Below are 23,488 nucleotides of genomic sequence, written 5' to 3' on the forward strand. Positions count from 1 at the left end.
TTTAGGAGATATTTCCAGTACCTACAGGTAAGCCTTATTATAGGCTTACCTGTAGGTAAACGTGGTCTGTAAGGGTTTACAACCCTTCAGAAGCGAGGCCTGACACTCACATTAGGAGCCCGTTAATTCCTTTTGGAAAGCTGAGATGCATTGCGCACACCACGAGTCATATATCAGCGTTGGACCGGCTTCTGCTTCCCCTTGAGCAGATTGTTTATGATCCTATGCTGGACTATGTAAGTGCTATTTTAAGCAATAAAAAATAAGTGGTATCACACTATATCCTACCTTCTATGGCTCTTTGTGGTGGAGCCATTTCACAGACATACTTGATGCAAGTTGGTTATATGCAGTGGAGAATACATAAGGTGAAGATACCTACATTTAAAATCTGCATATCGGATGGGAATTCAGTTTCCCCTACACATGATTGTTTGATTGGAATGAGATACTTGAAGGAGATATACCATTGAATTGAGGATTTCTCTCTAAAAAAGATCATGCTTTGTGGTTACTCTGTGGCCGAGGCTATCTGGTGAGCGAATTTTGTTATCACTTCGGGTGAAGCACTTTTATAAGCAAGATTCTTGAAGCACATTTGCACTTTATAATTCACGGTGTTGGAGCATACACAAGAAGATTTGATCACATATGTTTATTATGGACATTTTTGATGGTTTACTTATTTGTGCACTTTATTAGGATAACACTGTATATTTATTAATTTGGTATTTGTTTTATTTTGCCCTTTTACGTCCTTTATATATACATTTTTTCATCAATGACATGATATTGATCAGAGCTATTTTATCTAAGGGAAGTTCCAAAAAAATGGCCTGTTGGGGGTACTTGAGGACTGAGGTTGAGAACCACTGCAGTACCTGACAGATTGCCCCTTATTTATTGTTTGGGACATAGCTGACCTTCTGCTGTGGTGTTCCCTTTTCCATCCTTGAGCTGCAGCAATTTACTTTTTCCAATATACTTACACAGTTGGTGAGCATATGTGTGTTTTTATTCTCCTTTATTTGGCTTATATATTTATCTGTGGCCAAAAGTTTTGAGAATGACACAAATATTATTTTTCACAAAGTCTGCTACTTGAGTGTTTTTAGGTCTTTTTTGTCAGATGTTACTATGGTATACTGAAGTATAATTACAAGCATTTCATAAGTGCCAAAGCCTTTTATTGACAATTACATTAAGTTTATGAGTCAATATTTGTAGTGTTGACCTTTCTTTTTCAAGACCTCTGCAATTCGCACTGGCATGCTGTCAATCAACTTCTGGGCCACATACTGACTGATGGCAGCCCATTCTTGCTTAATTAATTCTTGGAGTTTGTCAGACTTTGTGAAGTTTTTTTGTTCACCCCCGATTTGAGGATTGACCACAAGTTCCCAATAGGATTAAGATCTGGGAAGTTTCCTTGCCATGGAACCAAAATATTGATGTTTTGTTCCCCAAGCCACTTAATAATCACTTTTGCCTTATGGCAAGGTGTTCCATCATGCTGGAAAAGGCATTATTCATCCCCAAACGGTTCTTGTATTTTTAGGAGAAGTTGCTCTTGGAGGAAGTTTTTGTACCATACTTCATGTATTATTATTATTCATGCCTGTGTTCTTAGGCAAAATTGTGAGTGAGCCCACTCCCTTGGTTGATAAGCAACCCCACACATGAATGGTCTCAGAATTCTTTACTGTTGGCACGACACAGGACTGATGGTAGCGCTCACCTATTCTTTTTCAGACAAGATTTTTTTCCGGATGCCCCCAAGAATCGGAAAGGGGATTCATCAGAGAAAATGGGGGATTCATCAGAGAAAATGAGAAAATGAGAAAATGATACAGTTCCGCACACACGGCTCATGTGTAAGCTAAAGTCTACAGGGTTGGAAATATCAGTTTGTAAATGGATAGAAAACTGGCTAAAAGACAGAATTCAGAGAGTAGTGGTTAATGATTCTTACTCTGAATGGTCTAAGGTTATCAGTGGTGTACCCCAAGGTTCAGTGCTGGGACCCTTACTCTTTAATATCTTTATAAATGATATTGGGTCTGGGATCAAAAGTAACATTTCTGTCTTTGCAGATGACACCAAGCTATGCAGTGGAATAACGTCCTTACAGGATGTCTCCAATTTACAAGCCGACCTCAATGCACTGTCTAATTGGGCGACTATGTGGCAGATGAGGTTTAATGTTGAGAAATGTAAAGTTATGCACTTGGGGGCTAAGAATATGCATGCATCATACATTCTAGGGGGAGTACAACTGGGGGAATCCGTAGTGGAGAAGGATCTGGGGGTTTTGGTAGATCATAAGCTCAATAATAGCATGCAATGCCAAGCTGCGGTTTCCAAAGTGAGCAAAGTTCTTTCTTGTATTAAGAGAGGTATGGACTCCAGAGAGAGAGATATCATTTTGCCCCTGTTCAAATCATTAGTAAGACCTCATCTGGAATATGCCGTTCAGTTTTGGGCACCAGTTCTCAAAAAGGATATCGGGGAACTGGAGAAAGTGCAGAGAAGGGCAACCAAACTGATAAGAGGCATGGGGGAGCTCAGCTATGAGGAAAGATTAGAGGAACTGAATTTGTTCACTCTTGAGAAGAGGAGAATAAGGGGGGATATGATCAACATGTTTAAATATATAAGGGGTCCATATAGTGAACTTGGTGTTGAGTTATTCACTTTACGGTCAACACAGAGGACAAGGGGGCACTCTTTACGACTGGAGGAAAAGAGATTTCATCTCCAAATACGGAAAGGTTTCTTCACAGTAACAGCTGTGAAAAGGTGGAATAGACTCCCTCCAGAGGTGGTTCTGGCCAGCTCAGTAGATTGCTTTAAGAAAGGCCTGGATACTTTCCTAAATGTACATAATATAACTGGGTACTGACATTTATAGGTAAAGTTGATCCAGGGATAATCCGATTGCCTCTCTGGGATCAGGAAGGAATTTTTTCCCCTGCTGTAGCAAATTGGAGCATGCTCTGCTGGGGTTTTTTGCCTTCCTCTGGATCAACTGTGGGTATAGTATTGGGTATATTGTTTTTTTGTTTTTTTTGTTTTTTTATGGTTGGACTGGATGGACTTGTGTCTTTTTTCAACCTGACTAACTATGTAACTATGTAACTATGTAAAAATGGCTTTACACCAGTCCTCAGCAGTCAAATCCCTGTACCTTTTGCAGAATGTCAGTCTGTCCCTCATATTTTTCCTGGAGAGAAGTGGCTGCTTTGCTGCCCTTCTTGACACCAGGCCATCCTTCAAAAGTCTTCACCTCACTGTGCATACAAATGCACTCACACCTGCCTGCTGCCGTTCCTGAGCAAGGTCTGCGCTGGTGATGCCCCAATCCTGCAGCTGAATCAACCCTGAAGCCACCCTGAAGCCTTTTTCACAAAGGCAGTGGGAATGTTTTTTATGGGATTAAGTTAATTTTTATGGCACTGAGGGACTTTTTGGGAATTCTGGAGTATATGCAAATTGCCATCATAAAAACTGAGGCTGCAGACTTTGTAAAAATTAATATTTGTGTCATTCTCAAAACTTTTGGCCACGGTTGTACAAACTATGTTAACATTGGAACTGTGAAATACAAATTATTTTGTTATGAAATGATAATTCTTTAGATGGATATTAGAGTTTTCTGAGGAAGCAGATCAAGTTTGCGAAACACATTGGAACTGATCATCATAAATCCTCAATAATCAACTTTTTAATAACTGTGTTTTGTCCTACTGTACAGTGTGACACTGTTAAAGTCTATGCGGTCATTATCTGACCAGATTTATGCTTTTATCATTTTGTAATAAAGTTTTTTTTTTTTAATACAATCATTTCACTTGTTGCCTTTCTGACAATACACATCCCTTAAAGTCCTATATGAACAAATAGGAGATTCTTCCCCCTAGGTGTTTTTCTCCCCTTTTTTGCTCTTCGATAGTTACATTTGGATGTGGATGTGTGTTGTCGTTTTCTTAGCTGGTATTATTCACTTGTTATAGACCAGATGATTGGTCACCAACAGTAGACATGTTTGGTGCAAACCAAAGACAGAATTTGAACAGAATAACATTTTACTAACTGAAGCACAGCTTTGCTACTTCAGTACATGGGCACTTGCATTTATTGAGTCAACAATGAATGAGATCAACACTGATGAGAATGTGAGCACATTTGTATGAAAGATGAAGTGGAACCAGGAAAAAGATATTTCAACACAACAATGATGCAAAACACACTGGCAAATTCAATAGGCATAGCTCAAAAAGAAGCAATGACAGGAATGATAATGAGTAAAGGTACGTTGTATTTAATATTATATCATGGGAACATTTCAGGTTCTGTGTTTGTAACAGAAGAGATAGTAGCATCAGCTAGTTAATCAAACATGTTCCTACATTAGGTCTGTGGTATGCTGCTACTGCACTTTAAACAAACAAATAAGCAAACAAGAATCACTTATGTCAACCCAATTACATAATAGTTTATGGTTACGATAACGTTTATAACTTTTACATTAATAGAAATAATGCACTGTCCTTACACAAGACCAAAACCCTATTGAGTTCCTAAATAACACTTTAATTTTATTTTGTCTTTCCTGAGACATCATATAGAATGTTAACAAATATGGAAACAAGGGTAAAAATCTAGGCAATGGGAAAAAACCCTAGCTGATAATATAATGATGGCCGAATTTCTATATATAACTAATCCAAATGAAGATACAAAAAAAGAATGGCTTCATAGTATACTGCATTATGCAGCAATGGCTAAGGAGAAGGCAGAAAATAAGATTTTTCCTTCAACAACCATACTTTGAAGAGGGACAGGACATTTATAGGCAAGTATTGTAAAAGCTCAGCAACCAGCATCATATATATCTGAAATACAATCATCTTTAAATAAGAGGGTTGATCCTACCCCAGAGATACTAGCGGTATTTAGGGAATATTATCAGGCACTATATAAGAGTAGGGTATCCTACTCGGAGTCCTTGAATAGATTCTTTGATACTTTTGAATCATCAAATATCTCAAAGGATGAAAGGAAGGCTTTGGAGGGCCCATTAACATTGGATGAGTTGAGAAATGCAGCAGTTAATTTACCTAATAATAAAGCATCAGGACCAGATGGTCTCCCAGGAGAAATATATAAAAAATATGGGGATGTGTTGTTACCTGAATTGCTTGATAATTTTAATCACGCCATGGGGTTGGGTTCACTACTCCCATCTATGAATGAAGCTGTAATAATTTTTTTATTGAAACCAGATAAGGAACCAAGTAATCTTGACTCATATCATCCAATATCTTTGCTAACGTCAGACATTAAGCTGTTGGCAAATGTAATGGCGACTAGATTATCAAGATACATCTCTAAACGAAATTACTGTGACCAATCAGGCTTTATTCCTAATAGATCTACAGCAAACAATATTAGACAGCTATTTTTAAATTTACAACTTCCAACAGATAATATGGGAAACAGGGTTATAATGTCACTTGATGCGGCTAAAGCATTTGACGGTATAGAGTGGGTCTTTTTGTGGAATTGTTTAAAACGATATGGGTTTGGCCCCAGATTTATTAAATGGATACAACTTTTGTATGACTCCCCAAGCACAAGGGTACAGGTGAATTAATGTGTATCGGCCCCTTTTTCTTGACCAGAGGGACGAGGCAGGGATGTCCCCTATCCCAGCTTCTTTTTGCTCTGACCATTGAACCATTGGCAGAGGCTATCGTTCATCTGTGGATATTGTGGGATTTCGCAGATCTATGTGTGAAGATAAGATGGCACTCTATGTGGATGATACTTTAGTGTTTTTGGGGGACATGGGGTTATCCGTGTCAGCAGTTATGTCCTTGATAGACTTGTATGGATCCTTTTCAGGATTTAATATTAACTGGGACAAATCCGTAATGCTGCTTGTGGATCCTGAGCCTACAGGACATCCGTGCCAGATTCATCAGATTGCTCTGGTTACACCGTTTAAATACCTGGTAATGGTAATTACACCGAATGTTCTAGAACAGTGATGGCGAACCTTGGCACCCCAGATGTTTTGGAACTGCATTTCCCATGATGCTCAACTACACTGCAGAGTGCATGAGCATCATGGGAAATGTAGTTCCAAAACATCTGGGGTGCCAAGGTTTGCCAACACTGTTATAGAATATACAGATAGGAATATACTCCCTCTTATTGTTAAATTTAAACAATTGAGTAAAACATGGAGTCAATTTTCATTGTCTATGGTAGGAAGGGCAAATCTGGTGAAGATGGTATGGATGCCCCAGTTGTTGTATGTATTACATAATTGTCCCATATGGTTGACGTTACAACTGTTTAGGACTATTGATTCGGTTTTTATGGATTTTGTGTGGAAGCGAGGAAAACCTAGAATTAAATTTCAAATATTACAACAACCCATTGCTAAGGTGGGAATTGCGATACCTACCGTATATACTCGAGTATAAGTCAATCCGAATATAAGCCGAGGACCTACTTCTACCACAAAAAACTGGAAAAACCTATTGACTCGAGTATAAGCCTCACTGTGTCCAGTGTAAGCCTCTGTGTCCATTGAAGCCTCAGTGTATGCCTCCTGTGTATGCCTCAGTGTATGCATTGCCAATCTCTCTACCTGATCAGCCGTGTCATGCAGTCAGACGGCGGCCATCCAGTGTTTAAAAGCCGGGCCTCCTCCTCAGTGATAGGCGGAACAGTTTCCCAGCAGTCAGTGTTCCGCCTATCATGGACATCCTCTCGTTCTCGTCCATGGGATGAGAATGAGAGGACGTCCGTGATAGGCGGAACACTGACTCACTGCTGGGAAACTGAGTGTTCCCCTATCACGGACGAGGACGAGGAGGAGGCACGGCTTTTGAACACTGGTCGGCTGCCGTCTGAGCATTACATGGCTGATCAGGTAGGGAGATGGAACGTGACTCGAGTATAAGCTGAGGGGGGCACTTTCAGCACAAAAAAATGTGCTGAAAAACTCGGCTTATACTCGAGTATATACGGTAATGCAACATTATATTTTACTGCATCACAACTACAACATTGGCATGGTTGGGAGGCAGTGGACATGGAGGACCCTACACAAAAGATAATATCATCCCAATTTAAAAAATACCACTTAGTTCAATTAATAGTAGCTCACCATTTTTATAATAAAAAAAGGTTCCCTACTTTCTATACGAGTCATAGAGTATGGGAAGCAGTACGAAATATTACTCAGCATATGGGTTATACGAAACAGATGCCCATATGGAATAACTATTGCCTTTATGAATTAAATAAACTCCCGGAATTCTCAGACTGGAAAAAGGTGGGTATTATATTTCTGTACCAGTTATATGAAGGGGATGTTTTACTCCCTTTTAATATATTAAAAGACCGTTATCAGCTAACAAACAATCATTTTTATCAATATGTTCAACTACGTCATGCATTACAAATTCAAAGTTCAAAAGTCCAATTACAGTATGAACACTCTAAAATACTAACAAAGGCAACTTTGGTTGCCTTTAGGAAACGAGGATTAATAGGAGATCTTTAATTCTAATTAACAAATAATGGATAATACTGTAAAACATAAAAATAGTCTGGGTCGGTGGCAAGGAGATATAAAGGATTTAGATTAGGAGGACTGGACACGTGCCCTGGAAACACTTCCTAGGACATCTCTCTTGTCCTCCCAAAGGCTATCTCAGCTTTTTATTATATATAGAGCTCATTATACTCCACAAAAACTCTATGCTTGGTGAAAATATACAACACCGTTATGCCCGCAATGTTCTCTATTTAATGGCTCTCTCATCCACATGCTATGGCGATGCCCAAAGCTTCATGGCTATTGGGAAAAAGTATTTATAATCCTAAACTCATTATGTTCCACTGAGATAACAGGGACGACCAAACTTGCACTATTGGGTATAATACCTGATGGAGCAATACCATTAGAGATGCATACTATGTGGATAAAATCCTTCTACTTAGCACGCAAAGTTATTCTACAAAAATGGACATCCGTTGATCCTCCAACTCATAAACAATGGGTTGAGAAACTTAATTATATACTTAAAAGAGAAAAATTAACATATGAGCATAGAGGTACACCTCAAAGGTTTGATAAAATATGGTCACGCTGGATAGAACCTAGTAATGAATTATATTATGGTTAATCTAGTAGAGAGGAGCAAAGGTAGTAGGGATAGATGGGAGAAAAGAGCCGAGGTAGAAGGGTAAGGAGTAGAACGTATAGTAAAAAGAGGGGAGGGAAAGAAGGAGAGAAAGTTTGTTACTGCTTGAAGGAAGATGCCATAGCCCGATGATTGATACTGGGGGAGCTCAAGCTGATGTGTAGAATATATATATATTTTTTTGCTAAGTTATTCCAAGAGGTGCAAGGTTTGTTTGGTTTGTGTTTTCTTATTTCATGATACTGTATGGATTAATTTGACATTTTATTTGTTTGTATGCATTATAATAAAAATAAAAAAATTATTTGATTTTAAAAAAAAATGGAAACAAGGGTGCTGTGAACATGTTTTCTTAAAAGACTGGCATGATGGTATTTGAGTGCACTTAAGTGTCCCAGCTTAATAAAACTTATCTAGTTTTGAAAGGCATTTTGAAGCATCTTAGAAACAGAAAGGTCCTTCAAGTCCCCATCAGAGCCAGATGCTCCTGCTGGCATGTTCGCCACCACTGTCTGTTTACACAAATATTGAAGAGACACAACTTTACAATTTAACGGTTGCCTAAGCATTAGAGGGACTGCCTGTTCCTTCCCTTCAATGTAGCACAGATTAGAATCAGACTCTCCTGCTGCTGTCAATCTCATGTAATGTTCAACCAGCTTTACCACACATGGAAAGGTTGGGGGGCTCTCTGTTCCAGCCACTGTCTCTATGTAGAAAGAAGTGCCCTCCAGTTTAATGCGTAAGTTGGTAATTCCAGCAGTTGTACGAAGACTAAGAGTAAATAGGTGATGATGGTCTGAAGAGTCACGGATGAGAAAGGAACCAACGGGCTGGTTGGATAAGAGCTTTTTAGCATCAGTACCTGAAAGAGTGCTCCAGTAATAGCCACTGGCCTCCAACCTGTCGAGTGCTGTTTCGACTCTATCATAGTCCCCACAAAAAGACTTGTAATGGTAGGAGAGCTGGGCATCCTGTGAGCTCATGGCTGCAAGGATGAATGATGGGCAGAAGCAGCAATGGAAGGAACTCCAACGAAGTGTGACCATCGTCAAGCTAATAAACCGGAAATGATGCACTTTGAGACAGGGAAGACCCAGGCTGATCCAGGTTTGACTTCTGCACTATAGTTAGTGCTTAATTCACCTGCAAGGAAAATTATAAGAATATTATTACTTTATTAAACAATAGCTCATTAGTAGTTTGTCTTCTATGCTTTACATAGTTTATGCAAAATTGCAGATTAATGTTAAGTTGACTGCTATTTTTGCTTCTAAGGTCTCAAGGCAGTGGATTTTGTTTCTTAATATTTGATGTACACCACATGGTCATTAGCACTACACTTGGTCTATGAGTACTAAGCGTCAGTTCCTGCACCTTAAGTCCTATATGTAAACATTAGCAGTCAACAGAACTAACTTAAAGGGGTTGTAAACCCTCCTGTTTTTTCATCTTAATGCATCCTATGAACCGCCGAGGGAACCCAGAAGTCGAGGATCGGAGCCACTCTGTGCAAAACGAACTGCACAGTGGAGGTATGACATGTTTGTTATTTAAAAAAATAAAAAACAAAGCCTTACAATAGAAAATTGGAGAAAGGAAAATGTTAAGAAAATAGAATTTCTGTCATAGCAATTGTTTAGGTTTAATTATTGAAACTTTTGGAAAACAAAAAAGCATTTGAATGGTTGTTAGTTAAAGAAACAGTATCACTTTGTTTAGTTTGTTTTGATAACTTAGCCCTGATGTCTGGAACTGCAGAAAAAATACCTTAGTTTAGCTAGAGTGTTCTTGTAGTACAGTACAGGAAACATAATCTTTAGCCATGGGCTGATTGGACACTGGCAAAAAGAGAAAGCTGTAGAGACGTTTCCCTATACACCCCCCCCCCCCCACTCCCAGCTTCTTAGTGGTACAGGACATATTTAGTGTTTAACCACGGGACATCCAAAAGAAGTCCAAACCAAATGAGGGGAGGGCAACACTAGAATCAATTGCCAACAGGCCCAGGTAACAAACACGTCAAGAAAGCTTGACAGTTTCAGTTAGCATATAAAATATCAAAAAGTGCAGTGTTATATTACAAATATTGACCACAAATAGCATATAAAATCATAATTATATAAGTGAACACAAAAGGTGCAAATAATATTAAAAATCCCTAAAATTATCTAGAAAGCAAAGAAGTCCTGTGCCAGTGCAAAGAAGAGAATGCCCAACAAATTCTTCCAACAGTTTCACATTAGCACAGAAGCCAGTGTGTGAATCCATTCAAATGCACCCATGGAGAAAGCAGAAGGGCAGGTTCACACTGGTGCGATGCCAGACATTGCACGTGATTCGCACCATATTGCTGTGCAGATCACACGCGATGTCTGTGCGATGCAAAATCAGCCATACAAACTGTATGGCTGAATCTGCAGCGCATTCGGAACAAACTCGTGCAGGATCCTTTTTTGTTTGCACCAAAATTGAATCGCATGGGTGTTCACATCCATGCGATCCGATTCTTGTCAGAATTCACAGTTCGCATTGCGATCTTCGAACCGATCTGGGGGTGTCATTAACTTTGTATTGACACCCACAGCGGTTCGCAGAGAGCAGTGTGAACCGCCAGCGATTCAAAGGACTTCTTTGCTTTCTGGATAATTTTGGGGACTTTTAATATTCTTTGCACCTTTTGTGTTCACGTATATATTTATGATTTTATATGCTATTTGTAGTCAATATTTGTATGCACTTTTTGATTTTATATATGTTAACTGAGGCTTAGTATCACAGGCTGTATTTGTACTATAAGCTTTCTTTAGGATATACACCTAAGTACATACATTTTTTATGCAGATTCAGTGAGCAGTTTGTAGCACACTAGGCCCAAAAATGGCTTCAGAGGTAGAACCTAACAAATGTGTGAACAGATGACCACATGGCAGCCATGCAAATCTAAGAAACAGATGCCTGATGCTAAAATGCCTATGAAAAACAGATCTGATAGAGTGTGCCTTAATAGGAAAAGAGGAAACCTGACCTTTAAACCATAGGCTCAAATGATGACTTGTCTCATCCATTTAGCAAAAGTGGAGCGAGATGCAGAGAGTCCCCCAAATCAAGAAAGTGCGGAGAAATTTCCTTAGTATGTTTCGGAGCTGGATAGAAGGAAAGACAATGTTCTGGTTGAGGTGAAGGAAGGACGACCTTATATAAAAATAGGCACGACTCATTAACGGATAAGCCACTAATTCAGAGAACTTGGTGACAGCAACGAGAAAGGCTACCTTGCGAGTAAGGCTAGATAAGGAAATGTCCTTAATAGGTTTGAAGGGCAGAAAGAACCAAGTTAAGGTCCCATGGAGTAGCCTGGGGATGCTCAGGAGGAGTGATGTATGTTATGCCCTGTACAAAAACCTAAAAAAAGGAATGAAAGACTGATCTAGACCAAAACTGTAGAAAGATCAATATGTTTCCCATGGAGTGTTTCCCAAGATGGAATTTCCTATTCTTGCACAACACAAAATAGGCTTTTTTTTTAGGTGCGATTGTAGCCTAAGAAGTTGATTTCTTAGCGTTTAAGAGGATAGGGGTGACCAAATACATTAAATCCAGCACACCAGGGAGAGTCTGACTTTGTAGGTCAGATTCATGGGGTGGTCCAAAAATCAAGTCTGCTTATCCCACACTGCTAGCATGTCTCAGTCCTGAGTGCGAAACGCGTCAGCTTATCTGTACTTTCTGCATGACAGTCTTGTTATTTTGATGATCCCATTTTTTCAATAAAGTGAAAATTTTTTGACTACATCCGGTGTGCGGCATCCGAATCTTCTCCTCCATTCAAGCCTGCACTGCTAGCATGTTGGAATCATCTGGAGTGAAACTGGGCATAGGACACTACTTCAAAGTAGGCTACCAAAGGCCCAGGACTCTCATGTAGCTACAAACTGAGGATCAATTATATGACTGAAGGACCACATACAAGAGTGGAGGAACAGCAGTTTGTCCCTGGTCAGGAAGATGCTGGATAAGGCCGTATCCATTGTCAGGCCCAGGTTCTCTAATTGACATGTTGGTTCCAGCAGCAACTTCCTCAGATTGAGGAACCAACTAAAGCTCTGCAGATTTGGCATTAACTGCTGAATACTGGCTGACAAGGATAGGGAGGATAAGTCCTTTAACAGCATATCTTCCAGTTAACCCAAATGTGTATCCACTGGGAATGCAGAAGAGCTAAGAACAGGACACACACCTTGGTGAAAACTTGAATGGCTGCAGACAGGCCAAAGGAAAGGGCGACAAATAGGTAAGCATCCAAGATGTCTACTGAAGCCAGAGAATCGCTTGGAAGGAGGGAAGCAAGGACCAACCTGGCCGATTCTATGCAACATTTTTTAACCTAAAGCAACAAGTTAAAATGTTCTAATTCAGAATGGGCCAAACTCCTACATATGGCGTGGGAACTGTGGATAATTTAAAAATGAAACAATAAAACCACTCCTTGCATGGGACTGGGGAATGGTCCCCTTGTGAAAAACTGATGAAAAGCAGTAAAAAAAAATGCCCGTCTTTACAGGGAGAGGGAGGGGCAAATTTGATGACAAAGTGGGCAGTAGGCAGAATCTGAAACTCCTATTTGTAGCACCTGAAAATTAATCTAGGCACAGACGTGGAAAAGTGGGCTTGGGGGCAGACTTGACTGGTTTGAAAAGACCAGCTGTTACAATGAATGTTTGTTTCCTGATTTCAGTTTGGAGCTTGAGGCCTGAGAAGGATGTAAGAAAATTTTTGTAACCTCAGGAGTAGAGGATTTTAGAGAGAGAAAGGAGAAAGATTGTTTCTGGTCCTGTTACTTTCTGCATGGTGGGGGCTTTATTATCTTTCTCTTTTCTTCCTTTTTTTCTTTCTTCTTTACTTTTTCGGTTGTCCTCCTTCTCAGCTGAATATGGACGGTATTAATGTGTCTTTTTATATTTATCCTCGGTTTCAACTTTCTTATATATTGGACATCTATACAGCTCAAATTAATGTCCCGAGGAAGCAGATAAACTCGTAAAATGCGTAGTCTAGTATAGAATAACATTCTTTCTGATGTTGACTGTTCGGGAGGAGAGGAGCGTGCAGAGAGAAGCTGAGAGGACAGCGTGGTGTGGGAGCAGGCTGCTTTGAGACTAGGACTGAGACCCATGTACGCGAGACCGAGAGAGGCGGTGGGAGACCGAGAGAGACAGCTGGAAAAGCAGAAGAGGTGGGCTGTGGAGCTAGAGTGATTGGAATAGGGATGCCCCACAGTGACCGAAAAGGGTGACACGTGGACCGGAGGAAGCGGCGGGTAAGAGTGCCCCAGACCAGAAGGAGTGTGTCAAATAGTCTCGGAGGCAGTGGAAGCAGAGAAGTAACCAAAAAACACTACAGCGGTGACACTGCACCCATCCTATAGTGATAAAATGTCATATACCAGGTTAAAAAAGAGGTATTGAAAGATACGTATTCCCGGAGGTATAGGAATAAAAATGTAGGATTGTAGAAAATGGCTGATACTGTGGTGCTGGCATTGCTGTTTTCATTTCTTTTTCGTACATCACAGGACACAGAGCCACAGTATTTACTGAATAGGTTATATAGGCACCTCTAGGTGACGGACACTGGCATACCCTAGATAGGAAGTTTAGCTCCCTATATAACCCCTCTCCTTACTGGGAGTACCTCAGTTTTTTGCCACTGCCTTAGGTGTTGGTCACGAGTAAAGATGTGCTGTGCTGAGCTCCGCTGGAATATTCCTCGCTGGGGCAAGCCATGCAACCGGATCCATTCAAAGTGTCTTTTCCAGGCCCAATTAAATGGTACCCGGCCTAGTGTCCGAAGAAACAAGGTTTTACTTGTAACGCTTCTCTTTTTAGAGAGCTGGATCCTGGGATCCAGTATTTTTTTCAGCCATATTCCTGGCGGGGTGCTTTTTACAGGCCCAGGGCTGTGGATCCCCCAATAAAAAGGGGGCCTGTGAGTGGTGAAGATTGGGTCTGTTTGGTTTACTACAGACAAGGTAAGGTAAGGGAGATTCCTAAGGAATTTTTCTAGTTCTTTTGGGTTTTCTCCTTTAAGTACGGTAAATGTTGCTATGCCTAAAGTCGCCACCGGGGGGCTGTCAAGAGCACATACCCGTTCCATGCTTGTCAGTCTTGCTCTGTGTCACAAGCTGCACGCTTCCTCCGAGCCCAAGCTCCAGGTAGGATGTGGGAAGGGGCTTTTTTTATGTTTAGGAATGTCCTCCCACAGGTTCTCTTCCAGGCTAGAGGCTCCTGCTGCCGCCGCCATTGCGGCGGCTCTCCATCCACCTGCCCTCCTCTCTCCTGCGCCCCACTACCCCCTCCATGTGCGATCCGGCCAGATCGGAGCCCCTGCTCGAGCGGGAAATCAGTCTTTTTTTTAAAAAAGATGGGGGGGCGGAAGGGGTGGTCGGAGGAGGGGGGGGCTGAGCATCAGCACAGCGTCGGCGTGGGTAAACGCCCACAAACGCGGGCCATGCTTAGCTATAAAAGTGCACACAGCTAAAGGAGGGACGCAGAGCAGATAGATGGCATGTGAGTGTTGATGGGCATTCCCAGGAACATTTACTTAGCATCAGACTAAGCCTTGATAGCAGCGACAGTTGCTGAACTATTTTGCTCAGTGGTGGGTGCATTTCTGGTAGTACCTCTGCATTTGTGCTTAGCAGAAGGGGAGGTACAAATACCCCGAAAAATAGGGGCTCAAAGGGATCTCCCTCAGGCTTTGAGGACCCCCCCTCTACAACGCCATCTCCCCCTGAAGGACCTAGGGAGGCTGGTCAGAGTGAGCCCTTGGGGTCAGGGGCTGCAACTGCTTCTGGCATATCAGCCCCGTATATATTACTCAGGAGGTTTCTTCTTCAGCCTGAAGTGGATTAGAGGAAAGATTAGTGGCCTTAATCGCATCTTCACAAAGTGGAAGAAAACGCATTAGGTCCCCGTCTACCACCCAGGACCCTCAAACAGAGGAACTCTGGGAAAGGGGAGACGAATCCCTCTCAGAGGACCGGGATGAGACTGATGACTCCTCTTCTGAGGAATAAAGTGGGGAAGGACCCTCTTCAGCTTCACAGACTGAGAAATTGCTGGTGCATTCTCTTACTGAAATGGTCCGCTCCATGAGTCAGTTGAAAAACCCACTTCTTCTTTGGGTTCACTGAAGCCTCCTTAAGCTGTGCATGTTTTTCCTGTTCATTCATTGCTGGAAAAGCTTATTTATTCTGAGTGGGATCACCCAGATAAACATTTTTTCCCTCCTAAAAAGTTTTCAACACTTTATCCTATGGAGGAAAAATTTACAAAGATGTGGGGTATACCAGCAATTGACGCTGCTTTATCCTCTGTAAATAAAAGTTTGACTTGTCCTGTTGACAACGCTCAAATGCTTGGGGATCCAACCGATAAAAAATTGGAATTACTGTTAAAAACATTTTTTCCTTGGCAGGTTCAGTAACTCAACCTGAAGTGGTGGCAATTGGGGTATGTCAATCCTTGAGAGATCACTTGAAACAGGTGCTCAAGGTTTTCCCTGAACAGCAGGCCCAGGAGTTAGCTGAGCTGCCAGTGGCTTTGTGTTTTACAGTCGACGCAATCAGAGATTCTATCCTTCAGACCTCTGGCCTTACGCTTGGGTTGGTGCATATGCGTAGAATCTTATGGTTGAAAAATTGGTCAGCTGAAGCGCCATGCAAAAAGCTCCTGGCTGGTTTCTCCCTCCGTGGTGTAAGGCTGTTTGGGGATGATTTGGACAATTATATCCAAAAAATCTCAAGTGGGAAAAGTACCCTTTTGCCAGTTAAGAAAAGGAGTAAACGTCCCTCATTTAAACAGGCTCTTTCTCCAGTGCCAGGGGTATCAGCCTCCAGGCAATCACGACGGCCTCCACTGTCAGGTTCAAGAGGTGAAACTCAGAGTCAACCCCAGGAACAAAAGAAGTCCTGGGGGAGGAAATCACATGACAGAATGCTAAAGCCCCTTTATGAAGGGGTGCCCCCGCTCGTTCGAGTGGTGGGAAGACTGCTACAGTTATCAAGGGTCTGGCAGGAGGATTTTCAGGACAGATGGGTGGTCTCCACAATAACTCTAGGTTACAAACCAGAGTTCCGAGAATTCCCGCCTCCTTTTTTTCTCAGATCAAATGTTCCCAGAGACCCAGAGAAAAAGAAGTCTCTCTTTCCTTGTCAAAAGAAGTTTATTGAGTATACAATGTTATAAAGATACATAAAGTAAGTTTACAAGGATCTATAAAGTAAGCTCATTGTTTTACAGTAGGGTTTATATAGGTAAATATCATGAAATTTCAAATATTAAACATTGGGTTCACGTAAACCTAAATTAAAGATATATATCATTTCCTTAGTTACTTTTGTAGGTATTTAAATGATTTATACCTACTATACATATTGTTTGCAAGTAGAGTGTATATAGGTCAAATAAATTCTGATAATGAGCTTTAATCGTAAGGTGGAGAAAAGGAAAGAGAAAGAAGAAAAAGGGTTGAAAGGTAGAGGTATGGTCCACAAGGTTGTCCCGCTCGTCAGTTTATTATTCTTTTTAGTTCTCTTTGAAGCCTTAGAATGGGTGTTTCTGTAAGTCATTTAATCTGTTACCATGGCAACAGGACAGAGTCATTGAAGTTTGACAGGAACTGTTGCTTTATCCAAGGATGCCAAAGTTTTTCAAATTTTGGAATTTGATTTTGATCGATGGCTACCATCTTAGCATGGGACATTGTATTATTCATTCTGTGAATTGTTTCTGCTAGTACCAATGTAGGAGATTTCCATGCCTTGGCCACTGTTTGTTTTGCAGCCGTTATTAGTTGGATCATAAGTTTGAATTGAGAGAGTGTTAACCATTCCGGTTTTAGATTAAGTAAAGTTAAATATGGATCTGGTTGTATTATTTTTTTAAATATTTTAGATGCAATCACGAAGACTTCCTTCCAGAAGGTTTGGATTACTGGGCACGTCCACCATATGTGTAAATATGTGCCTATTTCTGGGCATCCTCGAAAACAAAGAGCTGAGGTATTAGGTGAATATTTTGCCACTCTAGCGGGTACAAGGTACCAGCGAGTTAGGACTTTATAATTTGTCTCCAGTGCTAAGATGTTGGGTGAAGATGATTTAGATGTGAGCCATATGTTAGACCAGTCCGTGTCTTCTAAAGTTCGTCCCAGGTCCTCCTCCCACCTCTGAACGTAAGAGGGTCTATTAAGATTTGCTACTCCGTATAATTGATTATAAAGTGATGAAATTGTACCTTTAGCAAATGGATCTTTTGTACAGATTGATTCAAAAATGGATAATTGGGATAATGGTGTATCCCCCTTTAGGAATGGTGTATAGAAATTTTTGATTTGGAGATATCTAAATATCTCAGAGTTTGGTAGATCATATTTTTCTCTAAGCGATGGGAATGAAAGGAATGATTTAGATGCTATGAAGTCATTTAGTGTCTGAATGCCTGATGTTGTCCAAGCTTTAAAAGAATTTGGGTAGATCCATGCCGGATAAAAGGCCGGATTTCTGATAAAAGAAAGGAGAGGATTGTGTGGAGATTGTAACTGATATTTGGTTTTTAGTTTATCCCAGAGAGATAAGAAGTGTTTAGTTATGGGATTATGAATTTTAAAGCGGTCTTTAGGATCAAGCCATAATAAATTTGATATTAATAGAGGGTCATTTTCTGAAGCCTCTATAAATACCCATAGTGGGATTTCCTGTTTTGCATGGTATTTGGACAGACTGGCCAAATGTGCTGCTCTGTAGTAGTTAGTAAAATTAGGGTATCCCAGGCCTCCTTTATTTTTGGGAAGATGTAGTGTGTGTATAGGTATACGTGGTTTAGAAGAGCCCCATATAAACGAAGTTGCTCTTTTTTGTACTATTCTCAAAAAATAGGAAGGAATTGGAATAGGGAGGACTCTGAATAGATAAAGCAATTTGGGTAGAATAGTCATTTTGATTGCATTAATCTTCCCTATCCAGGATAAAGGAAGTTGCGACCATTGTTTTATTAGATTTGTGATCTGTCTTAATACAGGAGGATAATTGGTTGAGAATAAGTCAGAATGAGATGCTGTTAAATGAATTCCAAGATATGGGATTGATTTTTCTGCCCATGTGAATGGGAGTGCAGCCCTAGCCGGGATCAATTCCATGTTTGTGAGTGAAATATTAAGCACTAGGCATTTCTTAGGATTAATCATAAGGCCGGATAGGGCTGCAAACCCATCAAGAGCTGGTATTAAGTTAGGACCAGAGACCTGTGGTGATGATAGAAAAAGTAATATATCGTCTGCAAATATATATAATTTGTGTGTAATACCTCCTACTTCAATGCCAGTTATAGTTTGGTTTGTTCTGATGTATTGGGCCATGGGTTCGAGTATAAGGGCAAATAATAAGGGAGATAATGGGCAACCCTGTCGGGTACCTCTTTCGATATTAAAGGCTTCAGATTTGTATCCAGCATATTTTATATAGGCTTTGGGTTTATTATATAATGCTTTGATCCATGTTAAAAAGTGGGGTCCAAAACCCCATTTTTGTAATGAATATTGCATATATTGCCAGGATACTGTGTCAAATGCCCTCTTAATATCGAGAGATAGAAAACAAAGGGATTTTACGTTTTTTAGCAATATGTGCCAATAACACTGCCCTGCGTATATTATCGCCTGCCTGTCTATTTGGCATGAAGCCTACTTGATCTCTATGTATTAATTTTCCTATAATGCTATTGAGGCGTTTTGCTATTATTTTTGCTAATAATTTAATATCGAGGTTTAACAGAGAGATAGGCCGATAATTCACACAGGAAGTATCATCAGAAAGGGGTTTTGGGATCATACAAACAATTGCCATTCGTGTTTCTTGCCGAAAAGAATGTCCATCTAGAAGTTTGTTAAAAGTTTCAGTGAGAATGGGAGAGAGTATTTCTGAGAATGTTTTATAGTATAAAGCCGAGTAGCCGTCTGGGCCTGGTCTTTTGTTAAGTTTTAGGTCTTTTATGGCGTTAGCAACTTCATCTATAGTTATAGGCTCATCCAAACTGCTTTTTTGATTTTGAGATAACTCAGGTAAGGTTATTTTTGAGAAGAAGGATTCAGCCTCTGTAGGATTAAATTCATTGTTTGTCTTGTATAAAGTTGCGAGATGTGAGTGAAATTTATGGACTATTTTAACTGGATTACAAGTGTAAACATTTTTTGATAATTTCAAACGTATTGGTTTGAAAGATTTGTTAGTTGAATTTAATGCCCGAGCCAAATATATACCTGGTTTGTTTGTATTCATGTAGAAATTGTGTTTGGAGCGTTTGAGGGATTTATCAACTGACTCAGTGAGAAATAGATCGAATTCCAATCTAGATTTTTCCAGATGAGATTTTGTACTCTGAGATGGATTATCTTGAAATGATATGTAGGCTGCATTAAAATTGAGTTCTAGTTTTTTTGCTAGATTTTTGCGTTCCCGTTTAAATAGTGCCATTTGTCTTTGTATTGTACCACGCAAGACAGGCTTATGAGCTTCCCACAGTGTTATTGGGGAGATGTCTGTTGTATTATTAATTGATATGTATTCCTTTAAAGCTTGTTCAATGGCCATCTGATGTAGTGGGTGTTTGAGCATTATGTCCGGTAAGTACCACGTTGGGTCATGCGCTTTTGGTATGGCTGAGGCTATAGTAGTGTATACTGCATTATGGTCAGACCACGGAATCGGAATTATATCTGATGCAATAATTTCTGGTATCATTCCTATTGTTAGAAAAATATGATCTATTCTGGTGAAGGTTTGATGAGGGTGCGAGAAATAAGTGAATTTCTTTTTCATTGGGTTACTTTCTCTCCATGAATCTACCAGATTGTATTTGGAAAGAAGTTGAGAAAAAGGTAATCTAGAGGTTATTTTGGATGGTGTAAAAGGTGATTTATCTAGAAATGGGAGGAGGACCTGGTTCGAATCCCCACACATTATCACTGTTCCTATTTTGTGTGTATTAATCACTTGTAATATATGTGAGAGGAATGGTGTAGGTTGTTTGTTAGGAGCGTAGTAGGAAATCACCGTGATTGCTGTATCCATTATATAACCCATGAGTATCAGGTATCTACCTTCTGGGTCTTTAATTTCTGATGATAAGGTGAATGGTGAGGATCGGTGAAATGCAATTAGAGTTCCCCTTTGCTTGGTACAGGCAGAAGCCGTGTAAATTTGTTGATAAAAAGGAGAAATATATTTTGGAGTAGAATCTTTGGTGAAGTGTGTTTCTTGGAGGCATACTATGTGAGCCTTCTTGTTATGGAAAGTACGGAAGGCTTTGGTCCTTTTTTGAGGGACATTTATTCCCTGAACATTCAGGGAAAGTATATTCAGTGGTGCCATGGCAATAGATCAAATAGTTTTGACTTACTTTTTGTTATGCAGAGCTGACTGCGCAGATCAACCTGTGTGGACTGAAGAGATGAATAGATAGAAAAGAAACCAGTGAATTCTGGAGTAAAGAGTAAACAAAAAACATACGAGATTAGATGATACATTGTATAAATTATTTTTTGCAAGTAATCACAATTTACCCGTGAAAGAGAATAAATATCTCTCTCAGGGGAATAAGTGCCTTCGTCACACTCCCACATAATATGGTTGGGAGAATGAGGAGGGCTAATGGGGGTACACGGATCTTCCGCTTACAGGAGAGAAGTGCTATGTCAAAAGACATCAAAATGATGTTTCATTAATTGGAGTGCAGAATATAGTTTTTGTTGAAATTATTTATTCCAGGGTGGTTGTATATGGTTAGTCTTGCCCTAGGCTAAATAATTCAGTTAGAAAGGTACTGTTAATAACTTTGGTATTGATGAAGATAGTTTGAATTATTTTGGGATTTTAACCCTTTTAAAGTAAACAATTACATATTTTATTCATACGTAACTGTTTAGATATGTTAACTCATAAAATTGAGGTTGTATTGCTTCAGATTAGAATAAACAAAAACATAATTCTAGGAACTAGTTAGGTAATAATATATTTGTTTTAAGAAAAGAAAAAAAAAAGCTTCCATTACTTCTGGATTATTGAACATATTTGTCCTAAAAAGTAATAAATCTATTGTTATTACCTGATAATATATAACTGAACAAGAATTTCCTTATTTCACTTATATATTCTAAGGCTATATGAATCCGAAGTAATAAGAAATATAACTGGAATGTAACATGATCCCACATAGTGTGTGACTATCAGAATGCAGTTACATTCAGTTATAAATATAGGTTTTTTATAGAGAACCATCTCTTAGTATAATAAATGAAGAGATATCAGGAATTAGGATGTCAGTCCATTGAATCTTCTTGGTCCATGGATGATGTGGCATAACGGCCTCTTTTGTGAGAATGATGATTCCCATTTTGTTCTGAAATTTTCTGGGTGCTGCCTGAAGGTGAAGATGATGCCATTCTTCTGCGTGTGGGAGTGTTGCTGCTTGTGGGTTCTGTCAGATTTAATTTTAAAAGGGTTTGTTGTAGTTCATCTGCTGATCTACTTCTGTAAATTGTACCTTGGTAGTTAAATCTGACTGAAAAGGGGAAGCCCCATTGATACATAATGTTGTGGCGTTGCAGTTCCATTAGTTGGGGTTTCATGGATCGTCTTTTAGTAATAGTAAGTTGGGATAGGTCAGCAAAAATTTGATAATTGTGTCCTTGAAAATTAAGTTCCTTTTTTTCTCTTGCAGCAATTAGTATTTGTTCTTTCGTTCTGTAATAATGAAATTTTGTGATTATATCACGTGGGGGTCCATCTTTCTTTTTGGCTGTGAGGGCTCTGTGTACTCTGTCCAGTTCTAAACGTTCAATAGGGATATCTGGCTTTAGTTCTTGTAATAGAGCAGTAATAGTAGATTGCAGGTCTGTCACAGTTTCAGGTATTCCCCTTATGCGTAAGTTTGAACGTCTGGCTCTATTTTCGTAATCTTCGAGCTTAGTTTGAAGTATTAAATTCTCTTTTTTTAATTGTTCCAATTCTGTTATATTTTCTTGGGTTGTAATTTCAATTTCATCCATTTTTATTTCTAAGGCTGCGGTGCGGTTTCCCAGCTCTCTTATTTCTTTGGTTAGGCTTTTTGTTATTTGGTCTGAGGTTTGTTTTAAAGCCTTATGAAGCATCTTTTCAAATTGTAATAATATTACTGGGGATACTGAGGAGGCTTGTGGAGAAGTTTGTGAGAGGATTTGTTCTGTATCTGACTCAAATGGAGAGTCTTGCTGTGACATTTTCTGTCTGTGAGAGCGCCCTGATGCTGTATCTTGTGAGGTGACTGGAGCTGCTTCAGCTGCAGTGAGTGCCTGTGAGCTCTTTGTGAGGTGATTTTTATTTCTGCCACGGTTTCCTCCCAGTACCATATTTCCTGCCCAAACTTTCACAGTTTGTTCCCTGGGGCAAAAAGGTTCAAATGGATACCTTTTGAGCCTGCAGGCTCCTCTTTGTCCTTCTCTTCTCTCCTCAGCGGTGTGGAGCTCTAACAATGCATGTCTGCTCCGCTAGGCTCCGCCTCCTGCCCCCAAGAAGTCTCTCTTTCAAGCATTGGAGCGACTTGTCGCAAAAAGTTATCATGGTTGTTCTCATGGAAGAGCAGGGGTTGGGGTTTTATTCAAATCTTTTCACGGTGCCAAAGCTAAATGTGGATGTCAGACCCATTCTATAGATCTCAAAGATCTAAACCGGTTCCTAAAAATTTGATCTTTTCACATGGAATCAATCCGATCAGTAGTCTCCATCCTACAAGGAGAACTTCTGGCATCAATAAACATCAAGGATGCATACCTGCATGTGCCTATTTTCCCCGCGCATCAGAAATATCTGCATTTCGAAGTGGAAAAACGTAATTTTCAGTTTGTAGCTCACCTTTCGGTCTAGCTACTGCACCTCGGGTGTTTACAAAGGTCCTGGCCTCTCCTCTGGCCAGATTAAGGGCCCAGGGTATAACGATTATAGCGTACATAGACGACCTGCTCTTAATAGACCGGTCGGTAGCCCACTTAGACCAAAGTTTAGTCACCAGTGTCAACTAACTGGAATACCTAGTTTGGGTCCTCAACCTAGAGAAGTCTTCTTTAAAACCAGTAAGAAGACTAGAGTACTTGGGTCTGGTTATAGATACAACCCAGAAGAGGGTGTTTTTACCCTAGGCAAAAATCAGCGCCATAAAGGAGCTGGTTCA

General features: G+C 40.0%; 1 protein-coding gene across 3 annotated transcripts in view; it reads right to left on the minus strand.

The window, feature by feature from the left end:
- Positions 1-4,298: 4,298 nt before the first annotated feature.
- Positions 4,299-23,488, minus strand: part of LOC141110734 (suppressor of cytokine signaling 3-like) — a 413,958-nt gene continuing 394,768 nt past the window's right edge. For all 3 annotated transcript variants that reach the window (XM_073602289.1, XM_073602288.1, XM_073602290.1), the window contains one exon: positions 4,299-9,371. In XM_073602289.1, coding sequence (XP_073458390.1) covers positions 8,639-9,274 — 636 coding nt within the window. In that variant the 5' untranslated portion in view covers positions 9,275-9,371 and the 3' untranslated portion in view covers positions 4,299-8,638. The remainder of the gene's footprint in view (positions 9,372-23,488) is intronic.

The sequence above is a fragment of the Aquarana catesbeiana genome, linkage group LG10 (genome assembly GCF_042186555.1).
Source record: "Aquarana catesbeiana isolate 2022-GZ linkage group LG10, ASM4218655v1, whole genome shotgun sequence".
NCBI classification, from domain to species: Eukaryota; Metazoa; Chordata; class Amphibia; order Anura; family Ranidae; genus Aquarana; species Aquarana catesbeiana.